The sequence below is a fragment of the Pseudochaenichthys georgianus genome, chromosome 9, assembly GCF_902827115.2.
Source record: "Pseudochaenichthys georgianus chromosome 9, fPseGeo1.2, whole genome shotgun sequence".
Taxonomy (NCBI): domain Eukaryota; kingdom Metazoa; phylum Chordata; class Actinopteri; order Perciformes; family Channichthyidae; genus Pseudochaenichthys; species Pseudochaenichthys georgianus.
In genome coordinates, this window is record NC_047511.1 from 45200204 (window position 1) to 45228131 (window position 27928).

Sequence of the window (27928 nt, forward strand, 5' to 3'; positions counted from 1 at the left end):
TTCCTTTTTTTTTTTTATGAAAGGACTCGCATGTTTGGAATTTAATGATCATGTAATGGGCTGCGGATATTTTTTTTGTTTTTTTTGGGGCGTTTCTTTAGCTGTTTTAGGACATACTGGAGCAGCGAGCAGACGGGGAACCCATCTGGGTCAGGACCTTGTCGAGCCACTGCAGCGGCCGTTCAAGTGAAGCTCGATCCAGCAAGGAGTGCTTGTGACAGTCTGCCGCCTGGAAAACACAAAGCATGCATTTTAATATCCGACATGAGCATTTTCACACCTTACAACACATGATTTATTATGAGCTTTTATACTCCAGACTGCTGTAAGAGTCTGCAGGAGGATCTGAGCACTGCCTTGAAATCTTAAAACTTAAACAGGCCCTATTCTGCTTTGGGGGGGGGGGGGTTCCCTTTCCTATTGTGTGTTGTGATTAAGGTTTTTGTGCATGTAAATGGTCTGCAAAGGCTAAAATGGCTGTTTCTCTCTCCCTACATATATACTGATATACACCTGAACATCAGCAGGAGAGACTCTTTAAAGTAGAGGCACTACATACTGATATACACCTGAACATCAGCAGGAGAGGACTCTTTAAAGTAGAGACACTACATACTGATATACACCTGAACATCAGCAGGAGAGGACTCTTTAAAGTAGAGACACTACATACTGATATACACCTGAACATCAGCAGGAGAGGACTCTTTAAAGTAGAGACACTACATACTGATATACACCTGAACATCAGCAGGAGAGAACTCTTTAAAGTAGAGACACTACATACTGATAACACCTGAGCATCAGCAGGAGAGGACTCTTTAAAGCAGCGACTCTACATACTGATATACACCTGAACATCAGCAGGAGAGGACTCTTTAAAGTAGAGACACTACATACTGATATACACCTGAACATCAGCAGGAGAGGACTCTTTAAAGTAGAGATACACCTGATATACACCTGAACATCAACAGGAGAGGACTCTTTAAAGTAGAGACACGACATACTGATATACACCTGAACATCAGCAGGAGAGGACTCTTTAAAGTAGAGACACTACATACTGATATACCCTGAACATCAGCAGGAGAGGACTCTTTAAAGTAGAGACACTACATACTGATATACACCTGAACATCAGCAGGAGAGGACTCTTTAAAGTAGAGACACTACATACTGATATAATAATAATAATACATTTATTTTATATAGGCGCCTTTCAAGGCTCTCAAGGTCGCCGTACAAACACATAAAAACAAGATACACAATACCTAACACCAGCATAAGAAACATAAACAAGACAATGCAGTATATAACATATCAAATCAATAAAACAGAGGATGTGTGATGGATAACGATCAGGGTGGATATGCGAGTGTGAAGAGATATGTTTTAAGGCGTGATTTGAAAATGGGGAGAGAGTCAGTGTTGCGGATGTCAGGTGGGAGGGAGTTCCAGAGGCGGGGTGCAGAGCGGCTGAAGGCTCTAGACCCCATGGTGGTTGAACGGAAGGGGGTGCAGTGAGGCTGAAGGCTCTAGACCCCATGGTGGTTAAACGGAAGGGGGTGCAGAGCGGCTGAAGGCTCTAGACCCCATGGTGGTTAAACGGAAGGGGGTGCAGAGCGGCTGAAGGCTCTAGACCCCGTGGTGGTTAAACGGAAGGGGGGTGCAGAGCGGCTGAAGGCTCTAGACCCCATGGTGGTTAAACAGAAGGGGGTGCAGTGAGGCTGAAGGTTCTAGACCCCATGGTGGTTAAACGGAGGGGGGTGCAGTGCGGCCTGAAGGCTCTAGACCCATGGTGGTTAGACGGGAGGGGGGTGCCGAGCGGCTGAAGGCTCTAGACCCATGGTGGTTAGACGGAAGGGGGGTGCAGAGCGGCTGAGGGGAAGCAGAATAGACCTGAGTGTGTGGATGGGGGTGTGTTGAATGTGCCAGGAGGTCGTGAGAGGTGCATAGGAGGGGTTGGGAGGGTATGGATTTGACGGGGAAGCCAGGGAAGCGGCTGAAGAACAGGAGAGATGGGGGGGGGGGTTCCTGGGGAGGCGATGCGGGGCGGCAGAGTTCTTGGACCAGTTGAAGTCTGGATGGATTTGAGAGGGAGACAAAACGAGAAGGGAGCTGCAGTAGTCGATGCGGGAAGTGGACCATGGTAGTGAACAAGAATGGCGTGGTCTTAGGGTTAAAGGGACGGGCGGAAGGCGGTTGATGTTGCGTAGAATTGGAAATAGACAGACCGAGTGATCATATTACTGATGTGAGATTTGAATGAAAGTGTGCCGTCGAGGATGACAGCCAGACTCTTAACCTGAGGGGAGGGCAGACTGAAGAGGTGTCTCTAGTAATGGAGAAACTGTCAGGTTTGGTTAGGGTGGATTTTGTGCCAATGAGGAGAACCTCGGTTTTACTGTCGTTAAGTTTGAGAAAGTTTGAGGAAAACCAGGATTGTATGTCCTGTAAGCAGTCAGGAGGGAGGGAGGAGGGAGGAGGGAGGGAGGATGGAGGGAGGAGGGATGGAGGGGAGGAGGGAGGGAGGATGGAGGGAGGATGGTGGGAGGAGGGAGGGAGGATGGTGGTTGGTTTGGAGGACAAGTAGAGCTGGGTGTCATCCGCATAGCAATGAAAGTGGATGTTGTGTTTACGGAAGATATAGCCTAGAGGAAGTAAATAGATGATAAAAAGAAGAGGCCCCAGGACAGAGCCCTGGGGAACACCGGTCGTGACTGGAAGTGGCTGTGATTTGAAGGTTTTGAGTTGGATGAACTGAGTGCGGTGTGTCAGTGATCCCGATGGAGGTCAGTCTGTCGATGAGCATGCTGGGAAATGGTGTCAAAAGCTGCACTAAGATCAAGCAGGATGAGGATGGTTAATAGTCCGGAGTCAGCTGCCATGAGGAGGTCGTTAGTGATTTTCACCAGTGCTGTTTCTGTGCTGTGATGGGGGCGGAAACCAGATTGAAATTGTTCGTACAGGCTATTGTCAGACAAGCGGGTATGGATTTGGGATGCAACCGTTTTTTCCAGGATCTTTGAGAGAAATGGTTTGATATGGGACGGAGTTATTAAAGTTGTCGGGGTCTGCACCAGGTTTCTTCAGTATGGGCGTGGTGGCGGCTGATTTGAAAAGTGAGGGGACAGGACCAGAGGTGAGGGAGGAGTGTATGATGACAGTTATAAGGGAGGACAACGAAGGTAGACAGGCTTTTACCAGGGGGGTGGGAAGAGGGTCTGACTGACAGGTCGATGGCTTTACTGATGAGGTCAGATAGCAACAGCAGAGGGAAGTGTGGAACTTGAGAGAGAGAGAGAGAGAGAGAGAGAGAGAGGGTCGGTGGAAACAGGGAGAGATACACTGCAGGTGGTGTTAGGAGTTAGTTGCTGGTGAATGTTTTCTATGTTGTCATGAGGGAGTTACAGTCGGCAGGTGAATACTGATGAGGTGCAAGAGAGTCCGGTGGTCGTAGAACGTTCCTCACTGTAGAGACCAGGACCCTGTGTTCCCTTCCCAGAGCTGAGGAGAACTGCGTAGTACGATGATGGCTGTAGAGAGTGTCCTTGTAGTGGAGACTGTGGTTATTGTGCATCTCTTTGTGAACGACAAGTCCAGTTGTTTTGCAGAGGCGTTCCAATCGACGGCCTCTTGTTTTGAGTTGGCGTAGTTCAGGTGTAAAGGAAGCAGACCGGGTTTTAAAGGAGCCAGGGTATTGAGCAGTTGTAATGAGAAACCAGTTCAGCAGGCGGGATGAACTGGTTATGCTGGGGAGGTTGTCAATGCCGCTGGAGAGTGTAGTTCCATTAATGTCCTTGATGTTGCGGAAGGAAATAACACGTGCCAGATTTGGTTTGGACAGTGTTAAGGTGACAGGAAAGGATGTGAATGGAAGATCCGTTGCAGTACATGTAAGAGGAGTGACACCAGGACAGCAGATCAAGTCCTTTGGAATGAGTCGGATAATCGACATGTTGCTGTAATCCAAAGCCGTCCAGGCGAGATGTGAAGTCCTTTGGGAGAGCATTGTTGGCGGTATCCATATGTATATTAGAGTCTCCCAGCACTATTATGTTGGGTGAGTGAGCAGAGACGTGTGAGGACAGCAGCACATGCGTTTATGAATGTATTGTTGGGCTTAGGTGCACGGGAGACGCTTGGCAGGGATCGGCCCATTGGGTCGTAAGGCAACTGATTCAAATGAGCCGTGAACAGGCACAGATACAGACGAGACCCCCCCTCTGCCGGGGGCACGGGGTGGCAGAGGTAAACAAACCCAGCAGAGTAGATTCATTCGACTGAAAGGTCATCAGGTTTCTGTCAAACAGAGAAAATCAGACTTACGATCAGTCAGGAGATCTTGGAGAAGAGGACTCTTGGTCGTAAGAGAGCGGATGCTGAATAGTCCAAAGTTGACATCAGTGTGGGCGTGTTTGTGTTTAGCGCTAACGTTAGCCGACCTGGCTAAGCGGGCTAAGACAGTGTGGGCAGCTTAGCGTGCGGAGTTCCTCGGGTGTTGTCGAGTTGAAGACCAGATGGTTTGTATGGGTTTGGAGTCATCGATGTAAAACCTTCGCCGGGAACCACGGTGGATATATCTCCGACGGGGATGACGAGCGATGTCCAGAAAGAGGTGCGATGCCGGTGATGTGTCGGGCAGGTGGAATCGTAGTCGAGGAGCTCAGCAGCTGTGTATTGGAGTGCCGCTGTCGCTAGGTTGAACGACAGGGCAGTCCAGATGAGAAAAAAACCACACAAACAGCTCGTTGGTCCACATAGTTGTCGGTGATGTTTGGCTAGAGGATGGGCCTCACGCCGCGGAAGCAGCCAGGTGAGGGGGGGTGGCCCGACACACAGCAGGTAGGGTTGATGTTAGTCCAAAATACACACACACTGCATATACGTACACCGGTTAATTCGATCGTTGTGCAGAAACACCCAGAGCATATTATAATGGCCAAAGTCATCAAAGTGAGCGATAATTTGCATTAGGCTACATAAAACTAAAAGTAAAAGTAGCTGGAGAGCAGCGGCAGCTAAGTGCGCCAGCGTTCGCTCTGTCTACTGCAACAATAAGTGACAATACAATATACACCTGAACATCAGCAGGAGAGGACTCTTTAAAGTAGAGACACTACATACTGATATACACCTGAACATCAGCAGGAGAGGACTCTTTAAAGTAGAGACACTACATACTGATATACACCTGAACATCAGCAGGAGAGGACTCTTTAAAGTAGAGACACCTACATACTGATATACAACCTGAACATCAGCAGGAGAGGACTCTTTAAAGTAGAGACACTACATACTGATATACACCTGAACATCAGCAGGAGAGGACTCTCAAAGTAGAGACACTACATACTGATATACACCTGAACATCAGCAGGAGAGGACTCTTTAAAGTAGAGACACTACATACTGATATACACCTGAACATCAGCAGGAGAGGACTCTTTAAAGTAGAGACACTACATACTGATATACACCTGAACATCAGCAGGAGAGGACTCTTTAAAGTAGAAACACTACTGGTATACACCTGAATAACCTGCAGCTTGTATGGATTTCTCGTTCAGGTTTATCTGCAGGGCTCACCTTGTACTCGGCTCCCCAGCCTTTGACGAAGCTCATGCGGATGGTGCACATTCTGGTGAGCTGGTAAACCGCCTCGAAGCCCTGATTCACCGACTGAGCCAGCAGGGCCGCAAACTCCTGGTTGTTGAAGATTTTTAAATTGCAACCTAACGAGAAACAAAGGGATAAACAACAAAGAAGTTAACACGTGTATTCCTAGCCCTCTGACACACCAAAATCATTGTGCATGTCTGGTTAATTATAGGTTCTTTGTTGTGTGCCCAGCTACACACGTTACATCTTCGGCATCTTACCTGGAGGAATTTTACACACTGTTGCCGGATGCCAGCCGTACCGCTGGTTGCAGTTTGGACTCTGGACAAAGATGGCGCTATCACTCAGGCACTCGGCGAAAACCTCCCTCCGATGTAGTAGAGTCTAACTCCTCTTCCTGCAAACACACAGACAGTCAGAGGGGAGAATACGATTTCAGTCAGACAACTCACGTGTTTAATATGTTTATTAGAAGCAGCGTATAGTTGAGTGTGGCGTGTAGGCTCGGGCCATCACCCCAGATTTACAAAGAACATTGAGTGATGATTACAGTGGTTCTCAAATGGGGGTACACAGACCCCTAGGGGTACGTTGGAGTACTGCAGGGGGTACGTGAGATTTATTTTATGTTAATGAAAAAAAAAACATAAATGCATTTACACAAACTACTAATAGTAGATGAACAACTTTATTCAAAGGTTTACAGTAATTCTGGGATAATAAATGGGAAAAGTAAACGGGGGTGCTCTCTTTTCCTCTCCCTCTGCTGACAGCCCGTCAGTCTCGAGTCGTGCAGCTCGCTGAACCTGTCATGAGTGACCCGACAGTAAAGAATACACATATTTATAACTAGTTTAGCTAGTTCTAAAGTAGATAAACTGCTAAGTGTGTTAAGTCTAACTCGTAGTGTATTTAATTTTTCTCCACTCAACGGTCCGTCACAGCGGCGGAGCTGTGGTCATGCAGAGCTGCGTGTTGTCCGTCAGCAGCAGCTAATCTGATCTCTCTCTCGTGTCCGATTATACTTCACTCGCGTTTATGTCCAAATCTGTCAGATCCAGCTAGTTCTAGTTAATTATATGACTGCCTGCTTATCAAAAGGACACCTAAACATAAGCGTTGCTTGGCAACGGCGTGTGGCCGCAAGTATAGCGCAGCATTATGCATATATGAGGGCTCAAAATCCCATGCTCATAAAATGCTCATATTGTTTCTCTTCATTCCCCACGCCACAAAATAAATAAATATACCAATTTAGGAAATGTAAGGAAGTTTGAGCAGTGTGGGTTTTATATTAACATAGTTACACATATTTCAAAACGCGAAGTGCAATAACTGCCAGTGACACCTGGACATCAGCAGGAGAGGACTCTTTAAAGTAGAGACACCACATACTGATATACACCTGAACATCAGCAGGAGAGGACTCTTTAAAGTAGAGACACCACATACTGATATACACCTGATCATCAGCAGGAGAGGACTCTTTAAAGTAAGAGACACTACATACTGATATACACCTGAACATCAGCAGGAGAGGACTCTTTAAAGTAGAGACACTAGATACTGATATACACCTGAACATCAGCAGGAGAGGACTCTTTAAAGTAGAGACACTACATATGATATACACCTGAACATCAGCAGGAGAGGACTCTTTAAAGTAGAGACACTACATACTGATATACACCTGAACATCAGCAGGAGAGGACTCTTTAAAGTAGACACTACATACTGATATACACCTGAACATCAGCAGGAGAGGACTCTTTAAAGTAGAGACACCAGTGTGCGAAAAAGTACACGTCCCACCGTCCGGGACGTGTTATTTACAATATCGGACAAGTAGATCCTTCAATTGACTTGTCCGGCGGACAAGTGACGCTTTTCGGCCTGATTTATTGACAAATTATTGATACATTCAGTTTACAAAAGGCAGAACTCATTCGCAAATTGTACGTGCCCGCCATTGTTCGTTTAGAAATGTTAGTTTCGGTTCTGCTTGTCGATTTCTAAGGAAATGCATCTCGCCGCTTTCTGTACAGTTAGACGGGGGCGGGGCGGAGCGGGGGGGAACAAATAACAATTGTCCGGTACCGGGATTAATAAGAGTTGTGAGGACAGGAGGCGAGGCCGAGCCCCGCGGACCGCAGCTCTCTCTCTCTATGCTCCGTATCAGCTGATCGCTGCGCGGTGCAGCTCAGCGTCTTTCTCTCTCTTTCTACACACACTCTTTCTGCCCGTTTAACAGCCTAATCTTTGTCAAACTTTCTTATGTTCTTTCTCTAACACATAATGAAGGTTATTAAGCGTTTTAACTCCTATGTTGTTAATATTGCCCGCCATTTCCTTTATGAAGTAGCCTCCCTGTCTGTGTCCTCGCCCTGTCCTCACATTCCCGGACCCCCAGACTCGGAGGAGCACAGGGATGTCAGTATTGTTTATGAAGCAGGGTATAGAAAGTACATTATTGAAATGAAAATACTATTTATTTACTTTTACAAACAGTGAGCAGCTGCAGCATGTGTATTGCAGGCAGGGCCGCCCCTGGCCAACTTGGGGCCCCAAGTGACATTGTGAGATGAGGCCCCCCCCCCCCCCCCCAACCGACAGGAGTTAACTTTTTTTTTTTCTTCGAAACAAAGTAGGATAATATAATAATATAAATATAATTCCTGTTTATTATTATTATCACACTTTTTTATGCAGTGAGGTAAATGGTTGTGCATGTATGTCGTTCAGTATGCGTTTACAGGTGAATACGTCTGCATTTCCTGCCAAATACTATTCTCAAAAAGATTAAAATATAATTAATGCAATAAACAACTTCTATTAATAATAGCGGCCCTGATTGCAGGACATGTGTAAGCGTGCAAGCGTCTTTGAGTTTGTAGAAAAGCGCTAGGCCTCTAGGCTATACATCTAAATGTGTCATTATTATTATTATTATATGTCCTATGTGTTGGACATGTGTGGTTGGACTCTGTCTCACAGGCAGGTTGCAGTGTAACATCAGAGGAGACTGGGCCAACTGTACATTCTCAAACTGCACACCACTTAGAACTAACTAAACAATGCAGAGATTATTTTTATATAATTGTATTCAATAACCGAAAGAAATTAAACAGTATGAAGTGATTTGTAAATAGGAATACAGATTTTACTTAATGTTTTCATAAATATATTTTTTCTCCCAGTTTGTCATGGGACTTATTTTTACCCTCTCAAAGAACCGGAATCGAGAAACAAAAATAACTGTAATCGAAAAGCAGAACCGGAATCGTTAAAATCCAAACGATACCCAACCCTATGTGTGATGCATTAAAAGCTTACCGCTCACTTACGTTAGCGGTGTCGTAAAAACCGTGGGAAAATGTAAAATACGATGGCGAAGAAGAAGATTCCAGTGGCTCCACATTTTTGTCCATTCTGGACAAGTGAAAAATGTATTCGGACAAGTACATTGCCAAACTCACTTGTCCATGGACAAGTACTCTGTAAAAACTTTTTCTCACACTGGTGTGACACTACATACTGATATACACCTGAACATCAGCAGGAGAGGACTCTTTAAAGTAGAGACACTACATACTGATATACACCTGAACATCAGCAGGAGAGGACTCTTTAAAGTAGAGACACTACATACTGATATACACCTGAACATCAGCAGGAGAGGACTCTTTAAAGTAGAGACACTACATACTGATATACACCTGAACATCAGCAGGAGAGGACTCTTTAAAGTAGAGACACTACATACTGATATACACCTGAACATCAGCAGGAGAGGACTCTTTAAAGTAGAGACACTACATACTGATATACACCTGAACATCAGCAGGAGAGGACTCTTTAAAGTAGAGACACTACATACTGATATACACCTGAACATCAGCAGGAGAGGACTCTTTAAAGTAGAGACACTACATACTGATATACACCTGAACATCAGCAGGAGAGGACTCTTTAAAGTAGAGACACTACATACTGATATACACCTGAACATCAGCAGGAGAGGACTCTTTAAAGTAGAGACACTACATACTGATATACACCTGAACATCAGCAGGAGAGGACTCTTTAAAGTAGAGACACTACATACTGATATACACCTGAGCATCAGCAGGAGAGGACTCTTTAAAGTAGAGACACTACATACTGATATACACCTGAACATCAGCAGGAGAGGACTCTTTAAAGTAGAGACACTACATACTGATATACACCTGAGCATCAGCAGGAGAGGACTCTTTAAAGTAGAGACACTACATACTGATATACACCTGAACATCAGCAGGAGAGGACTCTTTAAAGTAGAGACACTACATACTGATATACACCTGAACATCAGCAGGAGAGGACTCTTTAAAGTAGAGACACTACATACTGATATACACCTGAGCATCAGCAGGAGAGTTCAGGACATCAGCGGCACATTTATAGAACCTCTTTGTGTAATCAGATGTCGGAGCTCAAGTTAGAGACTTGTCTTTTGTTTGGTTTTTGGTGAGGGAAGTCTAGAACTGTTGTTAAGTCAACTTTTGTTTGTTGTATTGTATGTTAATAAACTGCTAAACTGAATGTTCATTGTGTTGCTGACCCTTTCAGGAAGTAGGAAGGCGTTGCAGTTCATGCAGTGTCTGAGTAACACAGCATTGGTACATTTAGAAAACGTCTAAAAGCTCCTCAAAGCTGTGGCGTACCTATGTGCCTCCGGGTCATCTCCACAGTGGCGTTCCTGTTGACGTTGGACAGCAGGCCGAGGCAGAAGCGCTCAGAGTTTGAAGGATCTGTGAATCCGTCCACGGTCAGCGAGGGCTGCGATGCGTGAAACGTTTCTCCCACGCGCTGGTTCAGCTCGTAGTACGCTATCGAGCACCAGAAGGCCGGCTCGGAGTAGGTCACCGGCTGAAGGTCTGCAGCAGAGGACCCTAACGTCAGTAAGGTTTGTGGGGAAACGTCAATTTCTGACACAACACAGTTTATACTTGGGACAAAAAAAGGCACTGGAAATGCCTGTGATTATAATCGAGGTGCCAAATGTGATGTTTTAAAGCAGTGCTTCTCAAAGTGTGGTCGTGAGCGCCCCCTAGTGGTCCGTGAGTATATTGGTAATATTTCACATTTGAAATAAATAAATAAATTTAAGTTTTCCGCACTCTCGCGGAAATATCTCCGCAATGGAGCGAGCTTAAGTTTCACTTTCGATTGCATGATATAGCCCAGATAAACACCTTCATCACACATATGGCCACTTGTTTGTAGCATTTTCAGGCGACTTGTAAAAAACTATGTGTTTTTGGATATTTGTGGAGTTAGGTGGTCCTTGGTATGAAAAAGTTTGAGAAACACTGTTTTAAAGCAATACTTTACCAACAAAACACTCATTTGTTTATCAATTACTCACAAAGTGTTACCTTGAATTCTCAAAGTGTTTCCACAGTAAAGAAAGAATGATAAAATGGGAACAGTCTTGATGAATTAAAGTCAATATGGGCCATGTCTATCGGCAAATTGATGTAAAAACGTCCGTTTACAAACTTTAATTTATCCAGTTGTATTCTCACTTCTTATCAAAACAGCACTAATTATAAATACATTACTATTATTTGTCAAGTCTGAAATGTTTCTTGCATCACAGCAGCTCTATTTGCAACGCCAACAAGGACACATATTTAAGACTAGAAACAAGACAGACATTTAATGTAACATTATTAGAGTTTTTGATGCATGCATTTCACTCTAACATTACTAATACACTTTGTCACGTCTGCACGAAAGTGAGACCGTTTATGTGCAAGTGATTTAAATAGTTACGTGTTAGTGAAAAGTCATGAGTTTGTGAAGTGAGAATCTGCGTTTTGGTGTAATTTACTTTGTTTCATCAAACTTTTCTTTGTTTTCCGACTCTTTGTTCACCGTGGAGGCGATCAGGACAAATAATGCTTTCTTGAAGTATTAAAAAGGTAACACAGGGTGAGTTGTTGATATACAAATATTCATTTTGTGGTTGAGAAAATCATTGAATACACAGTAATGATGTTATCTCTATTGTGTTGTCTCTTACCCATGCTGTGATTGACAGGAGACAGAGTGCTGGGGGAGAGCTCTGCTGGAGAACCTGACGGAGAAAACAGGAAGTCTTTTATTTAGACGGGATCAGAACATCGGGGTTAGTGAAAGTAGTGGCTGCCTTGCCTGGGGATCCCATAACGACAGTGTTAGTCTAATCAATTTGCAGTAGAGTGATGAAGAGTAAGAAAGATATTTTTGTAGTTCCTATAATGCTTTTGATGGTATTACATTTTGAAATAACTAAATGGATGATGTTTAAATTAAAAAAGTATCTCCTTCCAACTGTTATGATTATCACTTAACGCATATTGAAGATGCAAACCGAGACTTGATGAGAATTTGGGAAATATCCAAACATTCAATCTCCAAAAAGGATCCTGGAGAAATTCAAGAGGCTAAAATGCATGCATATTGTTCAATTGAACATGTAAAAATAAATAAAGAACACAAAAAATCCAGGGAAAGCTTGTACAATAGAGGTTGAAGACTAAAAATCACATAATTATAAATATTTATTCTTAATTAAAATGTTCTGTAATGCATGTTAACAGCTTTAGACTTGTTCATTGACAGAGCTGCAACCTCTCTGAATAATCGTTATGGTAACTTCAATGTTTGATTCAAAATCTGCTTTTAATGTAGAGTAAGTCAGAAGTAATTCACTTATATAATATAAATATAACTTTTGTAAACCCAGAGTCGAAACCGGGTATTTGTAGTTTATCCCTAATGGCGCTTTTCCACTGCAGGACCTAGCCCGGCTTAGTACGGTATGGTTAGGCCTTGGTAGGCCAGGCTCACTTTATGCTGCTTTTCCATTACAGTTTAGTAACAGGGGTAGTAACTATAGTAACGCAGTGTCGGCGGGGCGATCGGCTGTTTGGCGGGCGGAGCGACGCTGCGTAAAACTGCCGTGACGTCATCTTCAATGCGAACCACAAAACCAAAACATCAGCCGTTAGCTGTTAGCACTCAGAGCTCACAGCTCCTCATATCTGTTCAGAAACTAGACAAAAGTGAAACAAGTTCAAACCACAGACTGCCTGTGTCATGGAGAATACAGTCGCTGCTTTATTTATGTCTGTAGGCCGTTGGTGTGAGTGTGGACGGAGCATATACAACGTTAGCTTAGCCTGATCGATCTGATCTCCATTCAGAAAACACGCATTTTAAAAAGGTTTTCCGCCTGCCGTCTGTCTGCAGACCGGTATCAATATGTTGTTACTAACCGGTATCATTTTGAAACGTGTATTACAATTAAATCATGGTAAAATATGTTCATTTTGTTGTAGTTGTAGCCCCCTTGCCAGCGATTCTCGATTTTGGAGGGCCAGAAAACAGGTGGAAAAGTAGCCCTGAGCCGCAACTACCCCTAGTGGAAAAGCTAAAAAACCAGGCCCGCTTAAACCGTGCTCGTGCTGCAGTGGAAAAGCGCCATAAGAGAGGATCTGGTCTATAACACCTGATACAGGTCTGTTGTGAATATCTTCCGCTGTTGATGCAGACTTATTCCTTTAAATTAAAATAAAGAAAATACATTTGACTTTGACCCGGCTGAGGCAGACTCACGAGTGAAGTTGAAGGAAGAAGAAGGAGAGTTTCTACTCTAGAATACCTGTTTCCATACTTTGATTCATCTGTTGATCGCTGGCCTCCCCATCCTCACTGATGTAGCCTGGAGGAGGCGTTTCTGTGGAGAGAAAGAGGGGGAATTCAAAAAAGAGCTGTGACGATATCATAATGTTTAACCCGCTAAAATAAAGGAAACATAGTTTTAGTAATACAGTGGAAACTGCTCATATGGATCAAAAAGCTTGGACAGAATTGTTCCTGTATAAAATAAATAAATTCCTTTTAGTAATCAAGTATTCAGCTGACATAACAACATATATATTTTCTTTGTAAAACTCCCATGATGCATTGCTGTAACCTGTCTGACCACCTGAGGCTGCGTGAAAATCATGACGGGGAAAAGAAAGTCATTTTTTATTAATTTAAAAAAAACGTATTAGTATAATAACTAAAAGTGGGTTCCACTGTCTTCATATTTTTCTTCAAAAGTTAAATTATTATATTTCTTTCTATATTTATTATTATTGATTTAATGTATTACACATGTACACAGCACAGTAAAAAAACAGTTGCAGTGACATGTATACTCTGCAATTAACAAATCCTTGTAGTAGAAGCAGCAGTCAGCTATTATATATATATATATTTTTGGTGCTAAAAACATGACAAAAAAACAAGTTTGCATCGACAGACTATATACCATGTACTTCATTGCATACAAAAGCCTAGAATAAGTTCCTTTACCTTCAGGTTTAATTTAGTAAATGATGTTAGCATTACTCAGAAGATATACTCAGAGGTGAACGGACCTGGTATATAGTTGTTTGGAGGTTCGATTCCTGCGGGGAAGTTTGTGTTCTCCGGTATGGAGTGAGTGTAATCGTCCAGAGGTGGCAGCTCTGGCAGGATCTCTGAGTGTCTTGGCACAAGAACAGGAGGCAGCACTGCAGGGGGTAAACACTAATGAGTCAAATACTAATCAGTTATACACTGTTACTAGGTTATAGTCAGGTGGTTTCATTATTGTGGTGAAGACTTGGCAAATGTGACTTTTTCGCAGATTTAAATATTGTATATCCCTGAAACTCTTAACGAGTAGTTCTACATTTTGAGGGGAAACATTTATTAGCTTGTTTAGCCGTGAGCTAGTGAAGATTTACACCATTATCATATAGTTTCCTTAGATACTTCACAAGGCTTCAGTCAGCGGTCAGTTAGCTTAGCATTGACGCTAACAAAGAGGTACTCAAGGCAAAGATAGCCGCCTCCCTACTCACCACTTTTCTAGTCTTTATGCTAAGCTAAGCTAACTAACCGTCTGCACTAAAATTAATTAAATTGTATTATTATAAGCTCCTAGAAAGAAAACCAATATGTTTATTTCCCCAAAATGACATTAATCCTTTAATTAAACAAAAAGGCAGACATCTAAACAAATTGCGAATGTCAGTGAGAGGATCCAACAGATTTTAAAATCATAAAACAATAAGAAATCAAAATGGCAATTCGTCAACGAAATATTTTTCTGTGCTTAACAATTACCAAAAATCTGAAGGCTGTCAATTTCACAGATAAGAACATCAGGCTGGTCTACCTTTACCTAAAACACTACCTTAACCTCGTCTTATACCAACAATGAAAATAAATAAATGAAAATTAAATGCTTTTTGAAACGTCTAATAATAGAAATGTCTAAATTAAAATGGCAGGTAACAATAGAACACAGCCCTTGCAGAAGACACTGAAATAGGAAGATATTTGTTATTTAATTTCATATTTTGTTCATATTCTATTTACATGTATATAGACTTCTTGCAACATGTTTGTATTGTATGATATATGTTGCATTGCTGGAGGAGCTCAGGTCAGAAGAATTTCATTGCCATTTCTACCCTGTAGCTTTGTGCATGACAATAACACCTTTGAATTGAAATTGAGGTGTTGCTGCTCTGCAGGCGGCAAACAGCTTAGGGTGGTTGCATCAAAAAGTGAAAAACTCCACTGCATTTAAGACCAACAACATCCTCCTCCATCCAAAATATTTTACCCGGATGTCATCACAAACAAAAAGACTCCTAAAGAGATCAAGTGTGTGTTTTTAACCCAGTTTACAATGTCTGTACCGATAAATAATCCAGTAGAAATAGTATGACATTAATGTAAGTAGTCACATGATTGCTTGTAGCTTATGTGCATATGACCATAACACCTTTGAATTTGAATGATTTTTTTATATTTTGAGCAACAAAAGTCCCCTCACCTGGGGTCTCCACCCTCTGGTAGTGGTAGGGGTTGATGCAGACCTCATCCTTCTTGAGGTGGAAGGCGTACTCGCAGGCCTCGATGGCGCGAAGCTCGTGGTGACTGTGGAGGTCCGGCCACCGCCACAAACGACAGTAAATAACATGAGGAAGCCCCTTCCTGTGGGAAACCTGCAGGCGGCCATCCATGGTTCTGATTGGACGGCAAACAGGAAGTGGAGGTGAGATAGGCAGAGATGGCAAAAGTACATACATTCTTAACTCAAGTAGAAGTACATACTCGTGTTTAAAAATACTCTGGTGAAAGTAGAAGTACTGACTAAACTTCTTTACTCAAGTCAAAATAAAGAGGCTTTGAAGTGTACTTCAGTAAAAAGTACCCATAGCTAGCAGCTGCTTTAAAGAGTACCTGACCTCCCTTTATATTAATAGAACAATAATGTCATTGTTAGCTAATGAATGTTTCCATGGTGACCAACGGCAACATGACAACGTTTCCATTGGTCCATCTTCTTTAGAGAAGACCAGGAAGTGATGGATACACGGATCGTGTTCAAATCAATAGGCACGCAATGACTCTGAAGAATAATGACCACGCACCAAACACACATTCAGACTAAAGGAACCAGCTGTTTGGGAAATGAGAGAAGTAGAAAGTACAGGTATTTGAGTTCAACATGTAAGAAGTAGAAAGTACAGGTATTTGAGTTCAACATGTGAGAAGTAGAAAGTACAGGTATTTGAGTTCAACATGTAAGAAGTAGAAAGTACAGGTATTTGGGTTCAACATGTGAGAAGTAGAAAGTACAGGTATTTGTGTTCAACATGTGAGAAGTAGAAAGTACAGGTATTTGAGTTCAACATGTAAGAAGTAGAAAGTACAGGTATTTGGGTTCAACATGTAAGAAGTAGAAAGTACAGGTATTTGGGTTCAACATGTAAGAAGTAGAAAGTACAGGTATTTGTGTTCAACATGTAAGAAGTAGAAAGTACAGGTATTTGGGTTCAACATGTAAGAAGTAGAAAGTACAGGTATTTGGGTTCAACATGTAAGAAGTAGAAAGTACAGGTATTTGTGTTCAACATGTAAGAAGTAGAAAGTACAGGTATTTGAGTTCAACATGTAAGAAGTAGAAAGTACAGGTATTTGAGTTCAACATGAGAGAAGTAGAAAGTACAGGTATTTGAGTTCAACATGTGAGAAGTAGAAAGTACAGGTATTTGTGTTCAACATGTAAGAAGTAGAAAGTACAGGTATTTGAGTTCAACATGAGAGAAGTAGAAAGTACAGGTATTTGAGTTCAACATGAGAGAAGTAGAAAGTACAGGTATTTGGGTTCATCATGTAAGAAGTAGAAAGTACAGGTATTTGTGTTCTAAATGTAAGAAGTAGAAAGTACAGGTATTTGTGTTCAACATGTAAGAAGTAGAAAGTACAGGTATTTGAGTTCAACATGAGAGAAGTAGAAAGTACAGGTATTTGGGTTCATCATGTAAGAAGTAGAAAGTACAGGTATTTGTGTTCTAAATGTAAGAAGTAGAAAGTACAGGTATTTGGGTTCATCATGTAAGAAGTAGAAAGTACAGGTATTTGTGTTCTAAATGTAAGAAGTAGAAAGTACAGGTATTTGTGTTCAACATGTAAGAAGTAGAAAGTACAGGTATTTGAGTTCAACATGTAAGAAGTAGAAAGTACAGGTATTTGGGTTCAACATGTAAGAAGTAGAAAGAACAGGTATTTGAGTTCAACATGTAAGAAGTAGAAAGTACAGGTATTTGGGTTCAACATGTAAGAAGTAGAAAGAACAGGTATTTGAGTTCAACATGTAAGAAGTAGAAAGTACAGGTATTTGTGTTCAACATGTGAGAAGTAGAAAGTACAGGTATTTGGGTTCAACATGTAAGAAGTAGAAAGTACAGGTATTTGGGTTCAACATGTAAGAAGTAGAAAGTACAGGTATTTGGGTTCAACATGTAAGAAGTAGAAAGTACAGGTATTTGGGTTCAACATGTAAGAAGTAGAAAGTACAGGTATTTGTGTTCAACATGTAAGAAGTAGAAAGTACAGGTATTTGAGTTCAACATGTAAGAAGTAGAAAGTACAGGTATTTGGGTTCAACATGTAAGAAGTAGAAAGTACAGGTATTTGGGTTCAACATGTAAGAAGTAGAAAGAACAGGTATTTGAGTTCAACATGTAAGAAGTAGAAAGTACAGGTATTTGGGTTCAACATGTAAGAAGTAGAAAGTACAGATATTTGAGTTCAACATGTAAGAAGTAGAAAGTACAGGTATTTGTGTTCAACATGTGAGAAGTAGAAAGTACAGGTATTTGGGTTCAACATGTGTGAAGTAGAAAGTACAGGTATTTGGGTTCAACATGTGAGAAGTAGAAAGTACAGGTATTTGGGTTCAACATGTGTGAAGTAGAAAGTACAGGTATTTGGGTTCAACATGTAAGAAGTAGAAAGTACAGGTATTTGTGTTCAACATGTGAGAAGTAGAAAGTACAGGTATTTGGGTTCAACATGTAAGAAGTAGAAAGTACAGGTATTTGTGTTCAACATGTGAGAAGTAGAAAGTTCAGGTATTTGTGTTCAAAGTGTAAGAAGTAGAAAGTACAGGTATTTGTGTTCAACATGTAGGAAGTAGAAAGTACAGGTATTTGTGTTCAACATGTGAGAAGTAGAAAGTACAGGTATTTGAGTTCAACATGAGAGAAGTAGAAAGTACAGGTATTTGAGTTCAACATGAGAGAAGTAGAAAGTACAGGTATTTGTGTTCAACATGTGAGAAGTAGAAAGTACAGGTATTTGAGTTCAACATGTAAGAAGTAGAAAGTACAGGTATTTGGGTTCAACATGTAAGAAGTAGAAAGTACAGGTATTTGGGTTCAACATGTAAGAAGTAGAAAGAACAGGTATTTGAGTTCAACATGTAAGAAGTAGAAAGTACAGATATTTGAGTTCAACATGTAAGAAGTAGAAAGTACAGGTATTTGTGTTCAACATGTGAGAAGTAGAAAGTACAGGTATTTGGGTTCAACATGTGTGAAGTAGAAAGTACAGGTATTTGGGTTCAACATGTGTGAAGTAGAAAGTACAGGTATTTGGGTTCAACATGTGAGAAGTAGAAAGTACAGGTATTTGGGTTCAACATGTGTGAAGTAGAAAGTACAGGTATTTGGGTTCAACATGTAAGAAGTAGAAAGTACAGGTATTTGTGTTCAACATGTGAGAAGTAGAAAGTTCAGGTATTTGTGTTCAAAGTGTAAGAAGTAGAAAGTACAGGTATTTGTGTTCAACATGTAGGAAGTAGAAAGTACAGGTATTTGTGTTCAACATGCAAGAAGTAGAAAGTACAGGTATTTGTGTTCAACATGTAAGAAGTAGAAAGAACAGGTCTTTGTGTTCAACATGTAAGAAGTAGAAAGTTCAGGTATTTGTGTTCAAAGTGTAAGAAGTAGAAAGTACAGGTATTTGAGTTCAACATGTAAGAAGTAGAAAGTACAGGTATTTGAGTTCAACATGTAAGAAGTAGAAAGTACAGGTATTTGAGTTCAACATGTAAGAAGTAGAAAGTACAGGTATTTGTGTTCAACATGTAAGAAGTAGAAAGTTCAGGTATTTGTGTTCAACATGTAAGAAGTAGAAAGTACAGGTATTTGTGTTCAACATGTACGAAGTAGAAAGTACAGGTATTTGTGTTCAACATGTACGAAGTAGAAAGTACAGGTATTTGAGTTCAACATGTAAGAAGTAGAAAGTACAGGTATTTGTGTTCAACATGTACGAAGTAGAAAGTACAGGTATTTGAGTTCAACATGTAAGAAGTAGAAAGTACAGGTATTTGAGTTCAACATGTAAGAAGTAGAAAGTACAGGTATTTGTGTTCAACATGTACGAAGTAGAAAGTACAGGTATTTGAGTTCAACATGTACGAAGTAGAAAGTACAGGTATTTGAGTTCAACATGTAAGAAGTAGAAAGTACAGGTATTTGGGTTCAAAATGTAAAAAGTCGTCAGAAAAATAAGTAGTGGAGTAAAGTACTGATACCAGAAACATGTACTTAAGTACAGTAACGAAGTATTTGTACTCCACTGCTTCCCACCTCCAGAGCATGGAAGGTAAGAGGAGGGGAAATGGAGATGGGGAACAAAGATGATCTCAATGTCCGCCACGTCAAACATTGTAAAGACACTCTGATGCCACATCAAGAACGTAACACCATACAAAGTGGAGGATAGTCACCTGGTTTGGTCAGGGTAGCTGTAAAGGCCTGATGAATCCCACTGTTCTATCGTATTTGGTGTACTCAGTCCCCATATTTCAGAGCAATTGCTGTGAAAAACAAACAAAAACAAAAAGGAAATCATAAACATGGGACATGACTCATTCAGAAATATCAGTATGGGTCATGTGATCAATCAAAAAGCCCCTTTTATTAGAGTCTCATGGCAAAATAACGACAACCCATTTTGTAGCAGTGGAAAGGAGATGGGAACTTTGAATAAGAGAAATTTGACCCAAAAAATAAATGTAAACTAGGAATGAGGACATCTGTAGAGTAGTTGCTTCTGAATAATAACAGAACAACAACACATATTAAATGCTAGAAGTAAACAACAACATTTACTAGACTTAAAGGGGTTATATCATGCTTCTTTTCAGGTTCATATCAGTATGTAGTGTCTCTACTTTAAAGAGTCCTCTCCTGCTGATGTTCAGGTGTATATCAGTATGTAGTGTCTCTACTTTAAAGAGTCCTCTCCTGCTGATGTTCAGGTGTATATCAGTATGTAGTGTCTCTACTTTAAAGAGTCCTCTCCTGCTGATGTTCAGGTGTATATCAGTATGTAGTGTCTTTACTTTAAAGAGTCCTCTCCTGCTGATGTTCAGGTGTATATCAGTATGTAGTGTCTCTACTTTAAAGAGTTCTCTCCTGCTGATGTTCAGGTGTATATCAGTATGTAGTGTCTTTACTTTAAAGAGTCCTCTCCTGCTGATGTTCAGGTGTATATCAGTATGTAGTGTCTCTACTTTAAAGAGTCCTCTCCTGCTGATGTTCAGGTGTATATCAGTATGTAGTGTCTCTACTTTAAAGAGTCCTCTCCTGCTGATGTTCAGGTGTATATCAGTATGTAGTGTCTCTACTTTAAAGAGTCCTCTCCTGCTGATGTTCAGGTGTATATCAGTATGTAGTGTCTCTACTGTCTCCATGCTTCAATGTTCAAAAAGCTCTTTATTTTTCTCATGCTGCCTGTGCTGCAGCACATCTTTTCACCCTCTGTCTGAAACCAGAGCTGCTCTGATTGGTTAGCTGGCCGGCTCTGTTGTGATTGGTCAACGGCTTAGAGATGTCCCGCCCCTTAGCCTATCATATAGAATGTGTTGGAGCGCGAGTGTTACACATTGATTATGTAAGTAAACAAAGGAGTCCAATGGAGGCGTTTCAGGCAGGGGGGGGGGGGATTGGATTTTAAACGTTGGAGACCATTAATAGGCACAAAACCCTATATATACACAACACATAATAACACACTACAGGAAAGGGAAAACCCCCCAAAAAGGCATAATAGGGTCTCTTTAAAGCGGCGAGCAGGTTAGACGAGCTCAAAAATCACAATCAAAACGTGCAAATGTTGTATTGCACCGTCTCTCATAAAGACATCCTGTACAAGGAATAATTTCATTCAGTTTGAGCCAGGTTCTCTACAAACAAAACATGTCGGCCTAGAACAATTCTCAGGCGATAACCAGCCGCCCGCTATCTATAGACATACAAACATCTGACGTGGAGAAGTCTGCCATCAGGAGGAGTGAACCTGTTCACACCGTGTTCCCACTGCACCGAGCCATCAAGGCTGGCTGGCTGATAAAGAGAACATCTCCTCTCCCCTTCACGCCGTCTCATTCAAGTCTTTATCAGATCAATCTTTCGTTTTTAGCATCCCTACACGTTTGGTAATGATCACAGGGCACGGTCAGTATGACAAAGCTTCTTGTTAACCAGCTTAGTAACTATTAAAAGCTATAGACAATCCTTAGTGTCCATTTTTATATATTTGTGCATGTGGTTTTGAATTCTCCTTTTAAAACAAAAATGTATTTACTACTTGTATAATTCTATAATCTAAGTATACATTTAACAGGTTTACTGTACATTTCTTTTGTTGGATATATTTGAATAAATCTCTTGCTGGAAAAAAACGTGTTTATGTTGTTTTAAATTCTCCTTTTTTCATTATTATTTACTACTTATACATGTGTGATTCTGTATACGATATTTATTTATTTACTTGGTTCTATTATTTCTTTCTTTCTTGCCAATACAAATATTTATTATATTCTTGTAGTAGTATTCTAACCAGGCTTTTTTCTAGAAAGATATAGTATGAGGAGATAGATAGATTAGATATATCAATTATCCCGAAAACACGACGCCCGTATACAAGATGGCTCCGTGGACGTAAACTCGACGTCGGAGCTCCGTAAAAACTAATCTGTCTCTGCCGTCTGACGCTCTATTGGACACAATGTTTCCATTTCTGGAAGTATTATACAATTTTGGACGAACAGGAATATTGTTTTCTGGCATCACTTAAAAATGTACGGGGAAAATCTGCATTTTGGTATGAGGGCGCACGGCGAGAATAAGAGGGTCCTGGTTTTTGTGTAATGCTTGTAAACCTGCTACTGTGAAAACATATCTTATCTTATTTGCCCCCGCCCAAAAAGAGAATTGCACGATCAGCATCAGCCCAAGATGTCAGGGTTGCATATTAAGCAGAGGTTAAATCTAATCACACTGATGCCCCTTTCACACCAACGCGTTTTCAGCTCCGGCTCAGCGCTGGAATGGAAAGTGCCGGTTTTTCCTGTTCACACCGCAGCGGCGCCGGCTCTTAGCTCCGGAATCCGGTTCACTTCCAGCTCCAAACATTTTTCGGTCTAGAGGCAAGAGCTTCGGAGCTAAGAGGTGGCGTCGCTTACGTCTCTCTTACGTCGAGGCGTGCAGGAAACTAAACCCACCTCCCATGGGTCGACTGTTATGCCTGCCTACAAGCAGTAGTGCCTATAAACACACTTTATAAAGTCAGGCAACACTAACCAGGCTTCGTGTGATTCTGTTTACTTTGACCATCCGTTCACTGTCATCGATCATTGTGGAGAGAGGCAGACGTGTTGTTTTGTATTATAGCAGCTATCGGATGGAATCAATACATGGGCTGCACAGGTTGTCGTGTCCGACTATCACAAGTAGAATCATAATAAAAATACGCCGGTAAAATGTGCCTGTAGAAAACGGTTTATGCCACAATAAGATAGCAATAGCAAGTAGTCAGTTTAGCTTCGGTTGCTATGCCAACATCACCCGTTTTATACCAGAGAAACTTTCATAACAGCGTTGTGATGCCAAACAGCGTCAATTCAGACTGACACACATTCACTTAGGCTAAGGGGAACTGGGGATATGCATCAGCTGCTTGTGTGAGTCGGATAGTGAATACTTTAGAGCGGCCTCTGCAGCGGCAGCACCAGTCGGGCTCTGGGTGGTGTGAACAGAGCGGGAGCAGAAAAGGGAAACCGGAGCTGAACCAGAAAAGCTCTAGCTCGGAGCTAGAAAGGGAAAAGCGCTGGTGTGAAAGCCGCATGACAGAGACAGGTGTAAGAGCAAGAATGTTAAACACCTGAACTTTTGAAAGAACATCCATAACATTCATCTGTTTGCGACTCACATATATCAATATTGCAATTACTGTATATAGACTATTCTGCACAGTTTCTATCATATTCTGTTTCTATTATATTCTATTTTATTGTATTTACTTGTGTTGCACTGTGGGAGGACCCTGTGACCTAAGATTTTCATTGTCGTAACTACACTGTAGCTATGCACACATGACAATAAAAGCCTTGAAACTTGAAAGGTGTAACAGGAGCAGATTTTGAATGAATCGTGCGGTCGTACCTGGGGATGGTGACACACTTGGTGTTGCAGTTCTGTGTGGTGATCGCTTTCTCCAGCTCGTCTAACTGACCCGTCTTCTTCAGCTTCTTCACTAAACTCTTCACCGCCTTCTCGCACCATTTCTCCTCCTGGCCGTTATGCTCTCCTCCGCCAGCGCCTCCTGAACCGCTGCTCGTCTTCTTCCAGCCCAGAAGCCTCTTCACCACAGGAGGGGTGAACGGCAAGATGGAGGACATCTTAGCTGGGAGTCTCCAGAGCACTCAACACAATCTCTCTCTCACACACACACACCTGGAGCTGCAGAGTGGGCCCTTGCTCTGACGGGGCCCCTCTAGTGACCAGCGAGTCACAGCCAGTGCTAGCAGGGGAAACTCAGCAGAGATGGGCACCTTGGGAGAAAGTCACAAAGATTATTGTTAAAAACCAGGAACAATAACAACTTTGAACTGCCACTTGATGGATTGCTGTTGTTGTGTGGCTGTGAGCGTCTAGCCAAGAGCTTATTTTAAAATATAGTAAAGAAAGACAACCATGCAGCCTCATCAATAGAGCCTCTTAGTCTTACCCTCTTAGTCGACGAAATGGTAGTTTTGGTCTTAGTTCAATACTGCTTTAGCTGATGAGTTTTAAAGCTTTTAAACTTGTGACATCTCCGGTAAACTCAACATTTGAAATGGTGCATAGCCGCATTATTCTTTACAGAGAAACTCAAGTTTTAAATAATGTCTATAAGTAAGATAAGAAGAGATGGGCACCTTCGTCATACACAAAGATAATTGTTAAAAAAAGGCAGCTACAACAACTTTTAACTGCCACTCAATGGATTGCTGTAGTTTTGTGTCTGTGAGCGTTGCAAAGCTTCTAGCCACTTCCTTATTTCACTAGATTTCGAATGAAAACATAGTAAAAAGGAGAACCATGCAGCCTCATCAATAGAGCCACATCCTCTTCGTCCACTTAATGGTAGTTTTGGTCTTTGGAATGATGATTTTTAAAGCTCAAATTGATATGACATCTCCGGCAAACTCCACATTTCAAATGGTGCATAACCGCATTGTTCTTTACAGAGAAACTCAAGTTTTACATATCTGTTTTTTAAATCAACTTGTCTTATCCACTTATTTCACTAGATTTCTCATGAAGATATAGTTAAAAAAAGACAACCATGTAGCCTCTTAGTTGACTTAAATGGTGGTTTTGGTCTTCGCTCAATTCTGCTTTATCAGATGATTTTAATCTAATTGATAAGTTAAACTTATGATATCTCTGGTACCTCAAATGTTCAAATGGTGCAAAACTGCATTATTCTTTAAATCAACTTGTCTATAAGTAAGATGAGAAGAGATGGGCACTTTGGGAGAAAGTCACAAACAAAGTACATTGCTAAGAACAGGGAACAATAATCACTTTTTTAACTTGTGATTACTCAAATCTCTACTCAATGGATTGGCTGTGGGAGATGCAAGGCTTTTAGGCCCTGTCCACACGGAGACGAAACGGGTGTTATCCGCTATAGTTCTTTATCGTACGGACGGTTCGTCCACACGAGGCCGTAACGGAACCGCGGAAACGGAGCCCTCAAACAATAACGCATCCCAAAGTGGGAAGGTCTGGTAACGTAGCGCTTGCGGCACCGTGTGTACGCCCTAAACGATCATAGCTCCGCCTCTCCTGCTCACCCCCGTGTCAATGCTGATGCATTGACACCAACAACAACAACAATGGCGGATCACAGGGTTGCGTTCGTGCTCCAGACGCTACTGACCATGATACAGATGTTAGTGCAACATCTACAGCTCCTCTACCACAACCATCAGCAACAAGTGGACATGGAGAACTACATGAACTACATGTTGCTAAACATTACCGCGGCATGGCAACCATGCTCGGGGGGTCTTCTTCGCTGCTTGTGGTGTATTTTGTGGCGGAAGTACAGCGCCACTTACAGGCCCGACATATGTACTACAGCGTCTCCAGCGGTCTCGTGTGAACAGACATGTTTCTTGACCCGATTCCGTGTGGACGGGGCCTTAGTTACTTGCATAGTTTGCGGCTGCTCAATGTGCTAAAGTACAAGTCACTAAGTACATGTACTTAAGATACTTGTACTTTACTTAAGTATTTCCATGTGATGCTACTTTTACTCCTCTACAGTTCAGAGGTACATTGTGTACTTTGACTCCACTACATGTACTGAATACCTTTAGTTACTTTACATATCTGGATGAATGAGTGAAATCTAATCAAGTGTTAAATCAGACTTTAGTTCCACCTGGAGTAAATCCACCAGCTACCCTGCAGTCTACAAAGTCATTCAAACTAGCTGCACCTTTCCCAGCTTTGAGAACACTTCAATGATCAATCATTATAAAACATATCATATATATTATTCTGAAATGGACCAATCTGCACAACGACTACTTTTACTGTCGCTACTTTAACTATATTTTGATGATCATACTTTTCTACTTTTACTTGAGTAACATGTTGAATGCAGGACTTTTACTGTAACAGAGTATTCCTACACTATGGTACTTCTACTTTTACTGCAGTACAAGATCGGAGTACTTCTCCCACCTCTGTGTAACACAGTGAACACTCTCATAAACAAGGACTATATTTTGTGACAGGCCCCCCAATGCTAAAACCAACTGGCTTGGATAGGCCGGCTTTTAGCTTCACAGAAATCACAACACTCACTTCACTAGCGTATCTTTAGCATTACAAGGCTGAATCACTGTAAGCTAAATAACGAAAAGAGAGCATACATAGCTCACGAAGCTAAGCAGATTGAAGGCAATTCATGTAGAAGCCCTCATCTAGCTAGGCAGGCTAACGTTAGCTAGCTTATCTGAGCTAGCTCGTGGATGTATAAACTGGATACTCCGTTCATTCCTATGAGAGCTGCTCAGTATCGCATGAAGCCCAAAACAAAGCGACTGTAGCTACAGAAAGTACCCGTATGTAGGCCTATGGAGCATGCGCAGTTGAGTTTCCCCTTAAGCCCCGCCTTCTATCACCCGCTCTCGGCTCAGTTAAATGAATGGAGAGATAAAATAACTCTAGATTGAGGTTTTAACGCATTTTACAACTGTTTAGACACTAATGATTAAAATAAGGGCCATTAAAGGGTTCGTTCTGGCTAGTTTATTTAGCTAAAAAAAAAGTACACGCTGATTTACAGACGTCTCTTTCCCGATGCAAGTCAATGAGAAGAAGTATTTTTCGGGCCAACATGACGTGACGGCAGTTGTAGTACCACCGTGTGGCCACTATGTCCATTCATGAAAATCGGCTTCAACGGCCGGCGCACTTCCTGTAGGCTCCAGCTAACTGCCAGCTTGTTATCAAAAATCCTTTTGTTGTGATCCACAAAAAACCTCCTATGCGCAACAGTCAAGCAGCGAGACTTTACTACCTATTATCAGCCTGCCCGGGCTTGTAATTAATGGAATAACACATTATATAAATGCATGATTTTAAACGTTGTTGTGTTATACTTTAACGTAGCTATTTGGATGTTTGTGAGTTTTAAATAAACGGCAACAAAAAACGAGTTAGCATCTTGGACGAACTCTTGGCTAACGGACCTTCACACAAAACAACATGCTTCAAAGTCGAGAAAAACACACAAAAACATGTCAATAGTTACCCCAGTTTTAATGTCCAAAGCTCCGGTTTTTGAAAGAAAGATGTGCACAGCCTTTTTGAGCACCTTGTTGACATAAAACGGTGTTTTACTGCAGCTAATGTTGACAAGGCTTGTTGGCTCTTCTCAAGTTGCTACTGAAAGCTAGTAAGCTAGTTAGGTAGACTGGAACAACAAAACAAACCTGATGGTTACGTACGAGCGCTTAATCCCTCCTACTCAGAATCTGATTGGATGATTACAAGAAGACAGACTCTGGCTATTGGCTGATAGCCTTGACAATCATTATTGTTCATATAACTTATTTTGGAATTCATGGTGAACTTGTTGATTGTACATTACTATTTACAACGTGTATTCATCCTTAGTTTAGTAATTTACTTATTTTGAGCGGCTGATTGCATGTCTGACATGTTTGTAGCCTACATTTGAATGTTTTATAATAAATACATATTTTTTATTTTAACATTTATTGTTGAATTGTTTACCTTTTATCTTACTAGGTTAAGGCCATATTCAGGAAACTGCAGACATTTCAAACAGTATTTCCACAGGATATTGAGTTATTATTTAAATTCCTTACACATATTCACCCCAATCAAATCAACAATATCACAATTAAGTATAGCTGTTTTTTATTTAACGATGTCTTTACTACTTGTTTATGTGGTGCAAACAGCTGCTCAGGATAACATGGGAACACTCAATAGCCCCGCCCCTCCCTCAGGTGTTTAATCAGGGGCTCACCTGGTGTCATTATAAAAATGCTACC

The 27928-nt window shown here is 41.4% G+C and overlaps 1 protein-coding gene across 1 annotated transcript; it reads right to left on the bottom strand.

The window, feature by feature from the left end:
- LOC117453143 (mothers against decapentaplegic homolog 2-like) lies at positions 1-27305 on the bottom strand. The gene is given in 13 exon segments (XM_034092035.2): positions 1-180; positions 183-232; positions 5597-5738; positions 5886-5990; positions 5993-6022; positions 10332-10544; positions 11696-11749; positions 13319-13393; positions 14085-14219; positions 15536-15729; positions 19787-19876; positions 23508-23896; positions 27160-27305. Coding segments are annotated over 12 exon segments (1398 nt in total). The 5' UTR covers positions 23744-23896; positions 27160-27305; the 3' UTR covers positions 1-106.
- Between the last annotated feature and the right edge of the window lie 623 nt (positions 27306-27928).